This window comes from Microcebus murinus, chromosome 11 (assembly GCF_040939455.1).
Source record: "Microcebus murinus isolate Inina chromosome 11, M.murinus_Inina_mat1.0, whole genome shotgun sequence".
NCBI lineage: Eukaryota > Metazoa > Chordata > Mammalia > Primates > Cheirogaleidae > Microcebus > Microcebus murinus.
Window position 1 is genome coordinate 96,898,005 of NC_134114.1, and position 15,828 is coordinate 96,913,832.

General features: G+C 43.2%; 1 protein-coding gene and 1 pseudogene across 1 annotated transcript; one reads left to right on the forward strand and one right to left on the reverse strand.

Moving 5' to 3' along the window:
• The first annotated feature begins 1,612 nt into the window (after positions 1–1,612).
• On the forward strand, positions 1,613–6,518 carry SPMIP10 (sperm microtubule inner protein 10). The gene is made up of 3 exons (XM_012735509.3): positions 1,613–1,761; positions 2,720–2,828; positions 6,275–6,518. Exons 1-3 carry the CDS (start codon positions 1,676–1,678, stop codon positions 6,482–6,484), a joined length of 405 nt encoding a protein of 134 aa, XP_012590963.1. The 5' UTR covers positions 1,613–1,675; the 3' UTR covers positions 6,485–6,518.
• A 6,328-nt stretch (positions 6,519–12,846) lies between these two features.
• Positions 12,847–13,415, reverse strand: LOC105854872 (coiled-coil domain-containing protein 32 pseudogene; annotated as a pseudogene).
• Between the last annotated feature and the right edge of the window lie 2,413 nt (positions 13,416–15,828).

The window sequence follows — 15,828 nt, forward strand, 5'->3', positions numbered from 1 at the left end:
TTGGTTTGGTTTTTACAGACAGGGTCTCACTTTGTTGCCCAGCCTGTAGTACAGTGGCACGATCATAGCTCACTGTAATCTCGAACTCCCGGCTCAAGGGATTCCCCCACCTCAACCTCCCGAAGCACTGAGATTCTATGTGGGAGCCACTGCAGCTAGCTTGTGGCTCATTTTTATCAATAGTTGTTTCTTCCACATTTGGAAACCACACAGATTTCTGACTTGTATTACATCCTACTCTCATACAGAAACCAATGCTGCAGTTTTTAAGGTTCTTTAAAAATAGTATCTAAGATTTCTCTAAACCTTTTTGGCTGTCCAAATCTAGATGTCCAAACTGTTCCCAGGTGTGTATTCAGTTAATACTCTTCATCAAATCAGCATATCTTGCAGTATTTCTTCCTGGTCAACCTAACACTTTCTATTTGCCAGCTAGTACAATTTATACTAATAAGCCTCTACCTCTCTGTCATAGTAATTTAAGCGTTCTTTCTCACCTGTAACCTTTATTAAAATTAGTTTTTATAATCAAAAATATTCTACAATATAACCTCAGGGGATAAAATAGGTTGGACTGGTTTGTGTTTAAGCAAATTTGATTTACACTGAAAAAGTGTGTCTAAGTAGTAGGAAGGTGAAACAAATGGGACACGTATCAACCATGTGCAGTATATAGTGAGGTTGAGCATTCTGTCATGACCTGTTGACTATTTGTATGTCTTTAGAGAAATGTCTATTAAGATCTTTTGCCCGTTTTTAAAATCACCTTATTTGTTTTTTTGCTGTTGAGGTAAGTTCTTTATATATTCTAACTATTAACCCCTTGTCAGATGTATAGTTAGTAAGTATTTTCTCCTATTCTGTAGGTTGTCTCTACACTTTTTTTTTTTAAAAAAACAGTCTCACTCTGTTGCCTGGGCTAGAGTGCCGTGGCATCAGCCTAGCTCACAGCAACCTCAAACTCCTGGGCTTGAGCGATCCTCCTGCCTCAGCCTCCGGAGTATCTGGGACTACAGGCATGCGCCACCATGCCTGGTTAATTTTTTCTATATATTTTTAGTTGGCCGATTAACTTCTATTTTTAGTAGAGACAGGGGTCTCACTCTTGCTCAGGCTGGTCTCGAATTTCTGACCTTAAGCGATTAGCCTGACTTGTCCTCCCAAAGTGCTAGGATTACAGGCGTGAGCCACCGTGCCCGGCCTTTTTTTTTTTTTTTTTTTTTTTTTGAGACAGAGTCTTGCTGTGTCACCACCCCAGGTAAAGTGCAGTGGTGTCATCATAGCTCACAGCAACCTCAAAGTGATACTCCTGCCCCAGCCTCCTGAGTAGCTGGGATTACAGGCACATGCCAGGAGCCCCGGCTAATTTTTCTATTTTTAGTAGAGATGGGTTCTTGCTCTTGCTCATCTTGAACTGAGCTCAAGCAATCCCCTCACCTTGGCCTCCCAGAGTGGGTTAGGATTACAGGCATGAGCCACCATGTCCAGCTCAAGAAGAGAGATTTTAAAAAGCACTGAAAATGTTTCTGAGCTCAACACTCTTAATCAGCTGCTAATGTAACTGCTAAGGGTTGCCCTTAAGTTAGCAAAACATTGTTACATCAGAGCAGCAGTGTCATAATTAGACTAGTGAGTGAGTGACGTTCTAGATGAATTCCATCCACTTCTGGCAGTGATGGCTTCAGGAAAAGACACTTGTCCTACCTTACCTAAACTCGCCAACAACTGCTGTGATGAGAATTTCTATAAGCCTGCTAATAAGTGAGGACTCAAGGGTTCTGGGGGTTTTTGTTGTGTAATCTGGGAGCTACATAGATGAGGATAATAACTTTGTGCTTCCCTTTGGCATCTATATAGAAAGCTTTATGTTCCAGAGGGAAACGTACCGTGTGTCCCCAAAAATAAGACCTACCCATAAAATAAGCTCTGGCAGGATTTCTAAGCATTTGCGCAATAGAAGCCCCACCCTGAAAATAAGCCCTAGTGATGGGCGTGGCTGCGCAGCGCATCTGCACAACCCATGCTTTTCGTCGCGGAGCAGGAAAGAACACGAGCAGCCCTTCTCATCTGCTCCCGAGAGCTCTATTGCTTGACATGAGAGATCGGGGCCAATTGTTCAAAAGGAAATAGAGTCGCAAGAAATTCAGGATGGAATTCAGGATTTGGAGAGTTATGATAATGTTCCAGAAGAAGATGACTTAACTATATCTGAATAAATGTAGATTGTTGTACTGTACTTAAAAAAATAACACATCCTCTGAAAATAAGCCCTAAGGTGTCTTCTTGAGGAAAAATAAATATAAGACCCTGTCTTATTTTGGGGGAAACACGGCACAGGGAAAGTGACTCTGACCTAAGTGTAGGGCATGTATAAACTAAGAAGCTAATATAGTTACTGGGTTTTTTGTGATTGTCCAGAAATTTCCTTCAGGCAATGGGTAGGCCTAAGACAAATCACTGTGCTCTGCCTTCTCCCTCAAAATCAGGTTAAAATGGACTTTGTGGGTGAATCGCAAAGGATGGTGTGCAGTTGGAGGCGCAGAACCCAGCCGTGACTTTTGACTTTGGTGACATGTAGGGATTTAAGTCTCAGTGGCACCTCTCTCTGTCCTGAAGCTCCAGTGGTCAGAGCAGACATATACATCTCCCTTCTGTGGAATGATGCTGAAACAATCCTATTTAACTGACAAGATAACTTTTCTTCTTTCCTAATCTTCAGGTATGATGAGATTCATTTGCCACGGTTTTCATTAAAGCAAGGGATGATCCCAAGACGTTATGTTATGCCTTGGAAAGAAAACATGAAATTCAGGAAAGTGAATCTGAAGGTATTTTCCCATAAATAGTGCTAAGGAAAAAAAAAAAAAAAATATATATATATACCATTTACTATATCTCTGAATAGACATACATAACTATATAAAAACTATTGTGATGTGCTTATAAACTTGCAAACAAAATTTAAATAGCAGGTTCTATTCAAATAACCCAATTACAAACTTAAAATAGATATACCGGAGGATTTCAGAGTCTCCACATCATGTTAGCTTGCAATCGTTAAGAAGCTCATCAGCAGTAGGTGCCATTAAAAGCTACTACAGAGGCCGGGCGCGGTGGCTCACGCCTGTGATCCTAGCACTCTGGGAGGCCGAGGCGGGCAGATTGCTCAAGGTCAGGAGTTCAAAACCAGCCTGAGCAAGAGCGAGACCCTGTCTCTAATAAAAATAGAAAGAAATTAATTGGCCAACTAAAAATATATAGAAAAAATTAGTTGGGCATGGTCGTCCCAGCTACTTGGGAGGCTGAGGCAGGAGGATCGCTTGAGCCCAGGAGTTTGAGGTTGCTGTGAGCTAGGCTGACAACACGGCACTCACTCTAGCCGGGGCAACAGAGTGAGACTCTGGGGGAAAAAAGCTACTACAGAGATAGGATGGAGATGGCCAACTAGACACAGGCAGCATGTGCCTCCTCACGGAAAGGAACCAGAATAGTGAACAGCGTCTCACGTTTTGAAAGGAGCGCCCAGGAGAGTGAAGGGAAGCTCCTGGACACCCGGCAGCGGTGAGCGCGAGGCCCTCGGTGTCCCCTCGCTGAGATGCGCTTGCTTTCGGGCGGCTGCGAGAGAAGCCCGGACCCCGCGGTCCCGGGCGACCCCGGAGCTGCCGGGCGGGCGGGCGCACGCAGGCGTTGCGGGCAGGGAGCCCGCGAGGAGCCCCACGGGATGCGGGCCGAGCGGTTGGAGAGGCGGCCCCGCGCGGACAGGAGGGCTGCGGGCCTGCGCACCGCGCGGTCGAGGCGGCGCCCTGCCCTGTCCGGCTGCTGCTGAGAGTGAGGCGGGAGCAGGCGGCACTTCCAGTTCCTTGCCCAGGCTGCCTGCCTACCCAGCAGTCTGGCCGCGGGCCCAAGGTGTCATTTTGAGAGACTGACACTGGGCCGTGCCCCCTCAAGCTGGGTCTGCGCCTGACCCGGCGGCAGCCCCTGGCGGGCCGCGGAGGCGCCGGGAAAGCAGGCTTTCCAGCACGTTCGCGGGCAGGTGCGTCTCCAGGGACGGCGCTCGCCGGCCGGCCCGCCCAATCCGTTGCGGCCTCCAGAACACCAGCACTGACCTCTGGGTCCCGGCGGGTGGCTCCGCCGCGACCGCCACCTCCCCGCCACACCAGCTGCTCCGGGACCTGACAGCCTGCCGCACACCGGCCCTCTGCCCCAGCTGCTGCCTTCTGAACAGCCATCTGAGGAGGATTCCTCAAGGCCAGGAGTTCAAGACCAACTTGGCGCTGGCGCGGTGGCTCACGCCAGTAATCCCAGCACTCTGGGAGGCCGAGGCCGATCGTTTGAGCTCACGGAGTTTGAGGCCAGCCTGAGCAAGAGCGAGACCCATCTCTACAAAAAATAGAAAAAATTAGCCGGGCATGGTGGCGCATGCCTGTAGTCCCAGCTACTCGGGAGGCTGAGGCAGGAGGATCGCTTGAGCCCAGGAGTTTGAGGTTGCTGTGAGCGAGGCTGATGCCATGACACTCACTCTAGCGCAGGCAACAGAGTGAGACTCTGTGTCAAAAAAAAAAAAAAAAAAAAAAGACCAGCTTGGGCAGCATAATGAGACCTACCGGTCTCGAAAAAATTTTTAAAATTAGTTGGACGTGGTGGTACATGCCTGTAGTCCTAGCTACTCTGGAGGCAGAGGCAGGAGGAGGATCGCTTGAGCCCAGGAGTTCAAAGCTGCAGTGAGCTCTGATTGCAACAGTGTGCTCCAGCCTGGGTGACAGAGCAAGACTTTGTCTCTAAAAAAAAAAAAAAGATATTTTGCCAAGACAGATGAAATTACAAAATACAAATATTACGAACTATAAAATATATTACAAAAACAGGCTCAATTCGTACAAAATGTACATATATAATGTAATAATATAAATATATAATGTAATAATATAAATATAAATGAATAATATAAATGAAGTATTTGCCCTGGCATGATTATATGTATTTTTATCTGAAATTTTGAGAACAAAAATAAAACTGAGGAAATCAAGACTCAGGTATTAGCCAGGCATGGTGGCTCACACCTGTAATCCCAGCACTCTAGGAGGCTGAGGCAGGAGGATTGCTTGAGCCCAGGAGTTTGAGATTGCTGTGAGCGAGGCTGATGCCGCTGCACTGCCTGGGCAATAGAGTGAGACTCTGTCTCAAAAAAAAAAAAAAAAAGACTCAAGTATTAGACTTAAAAAAAAGTTTATATATGTTTATTAGGATTTACTATAATCTTAATATTGGTTTGTATCATATGTCATTTAGTGACTTACCAAGTCATTCTCAATGAATAGATTTAGCATGGTGATAGTATTGACTTTATCTTTTTTATTTACTAGAACTACAAGTTGTAAACTTTATGAGTTGAAATCAGTAGAAAAACTTTGTTTTGATTCTATCAAAACATTTATTCTTGACCTTACTCTTGAGAATTATAATTCAGCATAATTTTTCAGAGCTATTGTACTTTGGCAATTTGGTGTCCTACCAATTTTTCAAATAGAATTAGTGACCGGTGTATAGAATATTCTACTTTACAGAATTACCTTGAAAATTAAATGAGAACATTAAATGAAGTGAATGTGCCCACACTAAGTGCTAGTAAACCCTAGTTTATGCTTTCCTTCCTTCTGTTTATAATCACCATTTTCCAATAGGAGGTGATAACACTACATTTAACAACATTAAAATGATAACACAGCGCACAGGAGTGGGGGCTGGACCCCAAGATCAGGCCAGAATGCTATTTGGCAGTATTGAAGAATCAGAAGTAGATATATACTTAAGTCAGTAACCTCAAGTAGCTGTCATCTACTCATCTACAACTGTAACAGCAGCGTCATACTTTATACCAATTTAATGCCTAGTAGTTTGCAAAAGATTTTCATTCACATATATTTTTTTCAATTCTCAAAGAATCCTTTAACATTCCCATTTTATATTTGAGAAAACTGAGTCTCAGGGGAGTAAATGACTTGGACAATATCTTATAAGTAGGATGTTAAAGTTCAACAATCTGACCCCAAGTTTATCACCATTACAGTCTGAAGTGACATAGCTCTTCCCCATCGTCAGGTAACCCTGAACCACTGAGTGCTGTTTTTAGACAAGGGGTGTCGGTCTGTCCACCTGAGCTTCCTTCTCAACAAGGAGCTAGAAAAATTATTGTGAAACTTCCATCTTAACCTAACAAAAAATGTTTGATGTGAAGTACAGAGACTTTTTCTCTCTCTCCCTCTTCCTCTCTCAGCTAGCAGAAGTGTGTGGGATCTACACTGGCCCTTTGGAAGACTCTCTGTTTTTGAACCACAGCGAAAGGCTTTGCCACGGGGAAGATCGCAGAGTCGTCCTGCGGAAAGGACCCCCAGAGATAAAGATCGCGGACATGCCTTTGCATTCGCCCCTCTCCAGATACCAGAGCACCGTGATCTCCCACGGCTTCAGGAGGCGGCTGGTCTGAGGAGTCCCAGGAAGTAATAAAGTGTTGCAATCTCTCTCTCTCTCTCTCTCTCTGTCTGTTTCTGATAAGCGTTTCAGTCCATTGTATTATACATTTGTATTTCACCCGCAAAGTCAATTTGTTTAAAGGTCATAAGTCAGTTGTACACTTTATAGATTATAGAAGCTTTAGAAAGGAAAAAGCCTCTCAGAACATCTGAGCTAAAGTGGGGAAGGAAGAAAAACTTCCTTGCTGACATGAATTCACACTAAGTAGGTAAGAATCAGCAGACTGGTCCAGTCTCACTGTCCAAACTCACCACTCCTCTACCTTCCTCTCCTCCTCACTCTATCTTTATTGTTCATCCCCTCTGATACTCAGTCAGATGAGCCAAATCAAAAGAGTGGCAGGAGGGGGAGTTATTTTTGCTCCTTTGCTGACTGCCCCCAACACCCTTCTTTCCGACCCACCCCTCCATCACACATGCCCCTAAGGCTCTGGACACTGGCAATTAATCTTCAGGAGACCACCCTATGATACATTATATAATATTAGCTAAGAGAGATATACTTTCTGCAGTAGAGTATGCAACCCTCAATTTCCTATAGCAAAGAATAAATTCTCATAATTTAACATAAAAATTATCATATGTAAAATGGTACAGCCACTCTAGAAGACAGTATGGTGATGTTATATTCGAGATTCACAGTGACACAGGACAGAGAGAGTCACCGAGGCTGTAATTATCAAAAGGAGTTTTATTGTCTAGCTCGAGCTAGGGTCCGAGCCCCCAGAGTGCCAGCGCAGTGGCCTCTTCTCCGGGCAGGGACCCTCCTTTGTGTGTTAGTCCCCTTTTATAACTCAGTTGTTTACACACTGGTCATGCATCCGCCCCCACAGTGATTCTTACCTCATCATGCCCCTGATAGGCTCCAACCTGTTCCGAGTCCTAGCTGCGAGACTCAGGTTTCCGACTTCTTTGTCTTTTTCCTCTGCATCCCATAATGTACTCATAATGCCCTGCGGTTAGCAAACAAGCAGTAAACAGAAGCTGGAAGGTGTCCATTGTCCTTATAGCACAGTATCTGACAGTGATTCCTCAAAAAATTATGTGTACAATTACCATGTGATTCAACAATTCCACTTCTGGGTATAACATTCTCAAAAGTGAAAGCAGGAACCTGAGCAGATGTTTGTACAACACTCATGGCAGCATTATTCACAACAGCAAAAAGGTGGAAATAATCCAAGTCATCAACTCATGAATAAATAAAATGTGGTGCATACATACAATGGAATATTATTCAACCATAAAAAGGAACAACATTCTGATACATGCTGCAACATGAAGGAACCTTTAAACATCATGCTAAGTGAGATAATCCAGACACAAAAGGACAAATATTGTGACTCCTTTTAAAGGAAAGACTTAAAATAGTCAACTCCATAGAGAGAAAGAAGAGTGTTTACTAGGGTTTGTGGGGGAGGAGGGAATAGGAAGTTATTATTTAATAGGTACAGAGTTTCAGTTTGGCATGATGAAAAAATTCTGGAGATGGATGGTTGCATAACAAGATGAATGTACTTAATATCACAAAGTTGTATATCAAAAAGGGTTAAAATGGTAAATTTTGTGTATATGTTACCACAATAAAAAAAAAAACAACCATAGTGAGTAAAGTATGTTTCATCTAGTCAAATGTTCATATCTGATAACAGCACCAAGGAAACTATTATAAAAAAAGATATAGATGTCTGTGTAACATCACCTTAAAGATCAGTAAATACATAAGGTATAAAGCAGGGGTCCTCAAACTATGGCCCACAAGCCACATTCGGCCCACCGAGGACATTTATCTGGCTCACCGGCTGTTTTTGCCGCCGCTGCCTGTCCTGCTTAGCAGCCGACTCAACCCCAGCCCACAGTGCGCATGTGTGGAATGTGCACACCACACTCTCCAACGGCCCTCCACGGTCTGAGGGGCACTGAACTGGCCCCTGTTTAAAAAGTTTGAGGACCCCTGGTATAAAGTTATGTATATGTATGTGTATATACACACACACATGTGCACATACATACATACACATACACACCTATCTATATATTCAGGGTGAAAAATACTTTAAAGCCATTTTTCCAGTAAGGTTATGCACAAACACATAGTCAAAATAAATTTATAAAAGAAACAGCACAGTTGAAGACCGGAGCCTGGGAGGCTGAGGCGGGAGGATTGCTCGAGGTCAGGAGTTCGAAACCAGCCTGAGCAAGAGTGAGACCTGTCTCTACTATAAATAGAAAGAAATTAATTGGCCAACTAATATATATAGAAAAAATGAGCCGGGCATGGTGGCACATGCCTGTAGTCCCAGCTACTCGGGAGGCTGAGGCAGGAGGATCGCTTGAGCCCAGGAGTTTGAGGTTGCTGTGAGCTAGGCTGATGCCACGGCACTCACTCTAGCCTGGGCAACAAAGCAAGACTCTGTCTCACACACAAAAAAGAGCACAGTTGTTTCAACAACTGTGCTGTTTCTTCAATATTACAAACACTCAGCATGCCCTCTCCACCTCCCACGGCAGGTACAGATCCTGCTCAAGTCCTGCCAGACCCTTTGTAGCACATCAGAGACAGCTGGAATGATAGCCTTGGAGGAGAGGAGCTGCACACTTGAAGTTCTTGGCATATCCTCACCAGAAAAGCAATTTAGTAACACATTTTGGTAGGTGTTAGATATTTGGAATCACTCTGTATGTGTGTCTGTCATGAAGAATGGGAAGCATTAGGATAAGGGAGAGTTGTCTGGTGGACGTTTGCTAACTTTTCAGAAGTCTCCTTGGTCCTCTCAAATAGACTTTGCTCATGAGACCCAAATTTTGCATTACGTCTGTCCTCTGGGGAAGATTAATAGCTTTATGGGTTTTTTTTAAAAATCAAAACAGTTTTATTGAGATATAATTCCTACACCATATGATTCACCCATCAAAGTGTATAATGGATGTAATGTATAGTGGATATAAGAGTATCAATGGATATAATCACGGATGTGTGCAACAATCACCACAATCAATTTTAGACCATTTATAACTTCAGAATGAAACCCCTACTCTTTAGCAATCATGCCATTCCCCTGTCAACCCCAGCCCTAAGCAACCCCTAATCTACTTTCTGTCTCTAATGATGGACATTCTGGACATTTTATATAAATGAAATAATATGTGTTTTTTTATGGCTGGCTTTTTTTACTGCATAATGTTTTCAAGATGCATTCATGTTGTCATATGTATTAGAATTTCATTCCTTTTTAAAACAAATTTCATTTATTTATTTATTTTTTAGAAACAGAGTCTCACTATGTTGCCCACGCTGGAGGGCAATAGTGCCATACAGCTTCCTGCAGCCTCAAACTCCTGGGCTCAAGCGATCCTCCTGCCTCAGCCTCTCAAGCAGCTGGAACTAAGGAACGTGCCAGCACACCTGGCTCACTTTTTAAAATTTAATTTAATTTAATTTTTTGTTTTTGAGACACAGTCTTGCTGTGGTGCCTGGGCTAGAGTGAGTGCCGTGGCGTCAGCCTAGCTCACAGCAACCTCAAACTCCTGGGCTCAAGCAATTCTCCTGCCTCAGCCTCCCAAGTAGCTGGGACTACAGGCATGTGCCACCATGCCTGGCTAATTTTTTTTGTATATTTTTAATTGTCCAGCTAATTTCTTTCTATTTTTATTAGAGACAGGATCTCGCTCTTGCTCAGGCTGGTCTCAAACTCCTGACCTCGAGCCACCTTCTCGCCTCTGCCTCCCAGAGTGCTAGGATTATAGGCGTGAGCCACCACGACTGGCCTAATTTTATTTTTTAGAGACTGAGTTTCACTATGTTGCCCAGAGTGGCCCCCAACTCCTGGCCTCTATCAGTCCTCCTGCCTCAGCTTCCCAGGCAGGATTACAGGCACAAGTCATCGTGCCCAACTCTCATTCCTTTTTATGGCTGAATAATATTCCATTGTGTGCATGTATAACATTTGCTTATCCATTCATCAGTTGATGGGCATTTGGATTGTTTCCACTTTTTAGCTATTATGAATAGTGCTTCTATAAACATTCATCTAGAAGTGTTTGTGTGAACGTATGTTTTAATATCTCCCAGGTATATACCTAGGAATCCACTGCTGAATCATATGGTAATTCTATGTTTAAAAATTTCAAGCGGGGCGAGGTGGCTCATGCCTGTAATCCTAGCACTCTGGGAGGCCAAGGCGGGCGGATTGCTCAAGGTCAGGAGTTGGAAACCAGCCTGAGTGAGACCCTGTCTCTACCAAAAATAGAAATAAATTAATTGACCAACTAAAAATATATATACAAAAAATTAGCCAGGCATGGTGGCGCATGCCTGTAGTCCCAGCTACTAGGGAGGCTGAGGCAGTAGGATCGCTGAGCCCCGGAGATTGAGGTTGCTGTGAGCTAGGCTGACGCCACAGCACTCACTCTGGCTTGGGCAACAAAGTGAGACTCTGTCTCAAAAAAAAAAAAAAAAAAAAAAAAGACAATTTCAGAAACTGCCAGATCATTTTCCAAGGTTGCTGCACCATTTTACATTCTCACCAGCAGTGGATAAATGTGGACTTCTCCACATCCTACCCTATATTTGTTATTATCTAAATTTTTGATTCTAGCCATCCTGGTGGGTATGACATGGTATTTCATTGTGGTTTTGATTTGCTTTTCCCTGGTAACTAGTGATGTTGAGCATCTTTCCATGTGTTTATTGGCCATTTGAATATCTTCTCTGGAGAAATGTCTATTTAGATCTGTTTTTAATTGGATTATTTGTCTACATATACACAGACAAATAATCTATATTTTATATGTATATAAATTTACAGAATTTTTTTTTTTTTTGAGACAGAGTCTCACTCTATTGCCCGGGCTAGAGTGCTGTGGCGTCAGCCTAGCTCACAGCAACCTCAAACTCCTGGGCTCAAGCGATCCTGCTGCCTCAGCCTCCCAAGTACACCCAGCTAATTTTTTTTATATACATTTTTAGTTGTCCAGCGAATTTTTTTTTCTATTTTTTCAGTAGAGATAGGGTGTTGCTCTTGTTCAGGCTGATCTCAAACTCCTCAACTCAAACAATCCTCCCGCCTCGGCCTCCCAGAGTGCTAGGATTACAGGCGTGAGCCAGTGCGCCCGGCCTTACACTATATTTTATATACATAGAGTTACAGGGTCTTGCTCAGTTGCCCAGTCTGGAGTACAGTGGTGTGATCACAGCTCCCTGCAGCCTCCAACTCCTAGGCTCAAGTGATCTTCCTACCTCAGCTTCCCAAAATGCTGGGACTATAGGCATAAGCCACTGTTGCCCAGCCTTTTTATTTTGAGCTGTAAGATTTCTTTATATATTCTAGATACATTTCTCTTATCAGATATATGATTTGCAAATATTTTCTCCCATTTTATGGGTTGTATTTTCACTTTCTTAATCATGTCCTATGAAACACCCAAGCTTTTAATTTTGATGAAGTCCAATGATTGTTTTTTGTCTTTTTCTTTTGTTGCTCGTGCTTTTTTTTTTTTCTGATGACAAGTTTTATATGACAACACACACTGAACAATAATGTAACAAACAAGGCATGGAGCTCAGATTCAGTCAGGAAAGTTGCCACAAGGAACAAGTTTGGAACTATTCAAGAGTAGTGCCAAACACTAACACTGTTTCACAAATCTAGTTTGGAACCTGGCCCTTTTTGAGTGCATGAGGAAGTTGGGGGGAAAGCCATGCATGAAATAAAAATATATATACACAGACATAAACACCCACATTTTCATACTTCTTTCACCCATTTTCTCCACAAGGAACAAATGGGAGAAAGGAGAAGCCCAGCCCCTTTCCATAGAGTCCCTGTATTTATTACGGATTTGTTAGAGAAGCCCCACATGGGGTTTGGATTCGAGGAGGCAGACTTCACTCTCCTTGGCCCTACCCACCCTTGACAAGTTACCTGGTGGGGACATAGGCATCAATATCCGGAAGAGGCAGGGAAAATATGGCTTACTTAACTTATACCTTACACACCAGGGGCCTCAGTTTCTCCAAGTACTTTCATACTTGGTCCTTTACTAGATCCTTGGCAGACTTCTAACCTGCAGCAACAGAGTTCAGTGAAGCTGTAAGACCCAGAGGGAAGCAGTATTTTGACCCAGCACACGCTGGGTGGGTCACTTCATCCAAGACAGTTACACATCCCAGCCCCAAGTAAGTCCTCAGGGGCTTCCAGCTGTTTTCTTCGTGGAGTGGAAGTTTGGGCTTTTTCCCTCCCTAGATTTCTCCTTGCTGCCACTGCTGAGTTCTCGGCTGTTCCCTCTTGACCTGGGACAGCTGCTCCAAGTGCGTTTATTTATCGTTCTGCTGCCGCCGCCGTGGCTCCTCGCTGGCTGCTGGCTCTTCCCCAGCGCTGGCTTCCCTACCTGTGACTCCGGAGGAATCAGACACTGGACCTCCTCTGAGCTGATGGCTACTTTATCTGGCTGCAGCCACCTCTTGAAATGTTCCAAGGTGCTCTCACCGGAATCAAGTCCATCCACGAAGAACTCTGATGCTAACTTCTCCTGGAGGAACCCATCCCAGTGTTCCTTCTTGGCACGGGCCAGGGTTTGAAGCATGTCCTTGGAGTGACTTCCTGATTTAAACCTTTGATTCTTCTCCGTTTCCTCTCTAGAGATGCTAATACATTTCTGAATCCTGCAAGGGAGCCCAAGGCTTTATAGGCAGCTCAACAGCAAAGGCCGCGGCCCCTCTGTGGCCTTCACTTTCAGGGTAAGAATCCACAAGGAGTCTGAGAAGGCATTGCTGGCATCATCTTCTTGGTCAGGATTTGGGAAACAGGAACAGATTTCAGCCCAGAGATCCCGGCTAGATCTTGTGGCTGTAGAGTCACCACCTTCAAACATTTTCATGTGGAATCTGAGCTGCCATACCAGTCTTCCGAGCAGCAGGCAGCGCTCGGCTCAGCTGTGCAGCTGGCAGCCAGGAAGAAATGGGTGCTGGAATCTCCTAGAGACGAGGCCCAGCTGCTCGTGCTTTTGATGTCATATCTGAGAATCCATCGCCAAATCCAAGGTTATAAAAATTTGCCCCTATTTTTTTAAGCATTTTATATTTTTAGCTTTTATATGTATGCTTTTGATCCATTTTGAGTTAATTTTGGATATATTGTGAGGTAAGAGTCAGATTTTATTATTTTGCATGCAGCTTTCCAGCTGTTCAAGCACCACTTGTTGAAATGACTGTCCTTGCCTTTGATCAAATGGTCTTGGCACCCTTGTCAAAAATCAGTTAACCACAGACACCTGGCTTATTTCTGGTTTAGTCTGGATAACTTGCTGCAGCAGCACTTGCTGCTTTTCACCTTGCACTGTTATATTGTGGAGATGGCTTCTTTTCCTAACCCTTATGAGCCACCCTCTACTAGCTTCCAACTTTTCTCTGGCAGCTTCTTCAGCTCTCTCAGCCTTCATACAATTGAAGAGAGTTAGGGCCTTGCTCTGGATTAGGCTTTGACTGAATGGAATGTTATGACTGGTTTGATCTTCTATACAGACCACTCAAGCTTTCTCCATATCACCGATAAGGTTGTTTTACTTTCTTATCATTCATGTGTTCACTGGAGTAGCAGTTTGATTTTTTTTTTTTTTTTGAGACAGAGTCTTGCTCTGTTGCCCAGGCTAGAGTGCCATGGTGTCAGCCTAACTCACAGCAACCTCAAACTCCTGGGCTCAAGCGATCCTCTTACCTCAGCCTCCCAAGTAGCTAGGCAGGTGCTTGCCACCATGCCTGGCTAGTTTTTTGTTTCTATTTTTAGTTGCCCAGCTAACTTTTTCTTTCTTTCTTTCTTTCTTTTTTTCTTTTTTTAGTACATATAGGGTGTCGCTCTTGCTCAGGCTGGTCTCGAACTCCTGAGCTCAAGCAATCCTCCCGCCTCTGTCTCTTAGAGTGCTAAGATTACAGGTGTGAGCCACTGCACCTGGCCCATTTTTATTTTATTTATTCATTTTTGAGATAGGGTCTCACTATGTCGCCCAGGCTGGTCTCAAGCTTTTGGGCTCAAGCAATCCTTCCACTTCAATCTCCTGAGTAACTGGAATTATAGGTGTGTGCCACTGTACCTGGTTTATCATCATTTTTGAAAGAAGCTTTGGTGGATATAGGATTCTTTGTTATCAGGTTTTGTTTTGTTTTTTGTTTCTGAGCACTTTGGATTCCATTGCCTTCTCACTGCCATTGTTTCTGATGGGAAGTTGGCTGTTAATCTTATTGGGGCTCCTTTGAAAGTAACTCGTTTCTCTTGTTGCTGTTCGTCTCTGAAGGTCAGCATTTTTACTAGGATGTTTCTGTTTGTGAATCTCTTTGTGTTTTTCTTTGATTGAGCTTTCTGGATGTGTAAGTCAGTATTTTTCAATTAATTTAGTAAGGTTTCAACAATTACTCAATTTTGTTTTCTTTTTTCTCATTCTCTTCTCCTTTTTGTACTCCTATTACATATATATTGATGAACTTTATGGTATCCCACATTTCTCTGGGGCTCTGTTTATTTTTCTTCATTATTTTTTCTCTCTATTCTTAAGGTTGCATAAGGCCTATTGATTGATCTTCAAATTCACTACTTTTTTATGCTGATAGTTGAAATATACTGTTGAGTTCCCCCCTTCTGGTGGATTTCTTATTTCAGTTATTGTATTTTATAACTCCAGAATTTCCATTTGTTTCTTTATAATATATATCTCTTTATTGATGTTCTCTATTTGATGCAACATTTTCATCATACTTTCCTTTATGTCCCCCCCCCCTTTTTTCTCCTCCTTCTTCTTCTACTTCTTACTCTTATAAAAGGATACAACTCTGGAACAGCCAGAAGGAACAGATGCATAGGGCAAGGTATGGGGGAAAGAGTGTGAGCTTCCATGCTCTCTCCAAGTACACCACCCTCTCAGCACCTCCAGGTGTTCAACAGCCTAGAACTACTTCTTTAATCATGGTTTCTTTAGTTCTTTGAGCATATTTATAATGACTACTTTGAAGGCTTTGCCTGTTAAAACTAACAACTGGCAGTTTCTGTTCTCTGCTTTTTTTCATGGTATATGGGTCATACTTTCCTATTTCTTTGCATATCTCATAATTCTTTGTTGGAAACTGAATATTTTAGAAAATATTAATATATTGTAGCAATTCTTGGTACTGGTTCCTTCTACTCCCACCCCACTCTGGTGCATTTCATTGTTATTTAATTATTTTTTGTTTAGTGACTGGCTGGATTATTTCAATAGAGTCTAATTTCTCCCAACCCCATCCCTAATCCCACATCCACCTGCAGTATCG

Bases quoted from the DNA above. Each gene is read 5' to 3' on its own strand.
- SPMIP10 (XM_012735509.3), top strand. From the start codon at position 1,676: ATGGCTTCAGGAAAAGACACTTGTCCTACCTTACCTAAACTCGCCAAC. The intron at 1,762-2,719 runs GTGAGGACTCAA...CCTAATCTTCAG, and splicing joins TTCTATAAGCCTGCTAATAA to GTATGATGAGATTCATTTGC. The intron at 2,829-6,274 runs GTATTTTCCCAT...TTCCTCTCTCAG, and splicing joins TCAGGAAAGTGAATCTGAAG to CTAGCAGAAGTGTGTGGGAT.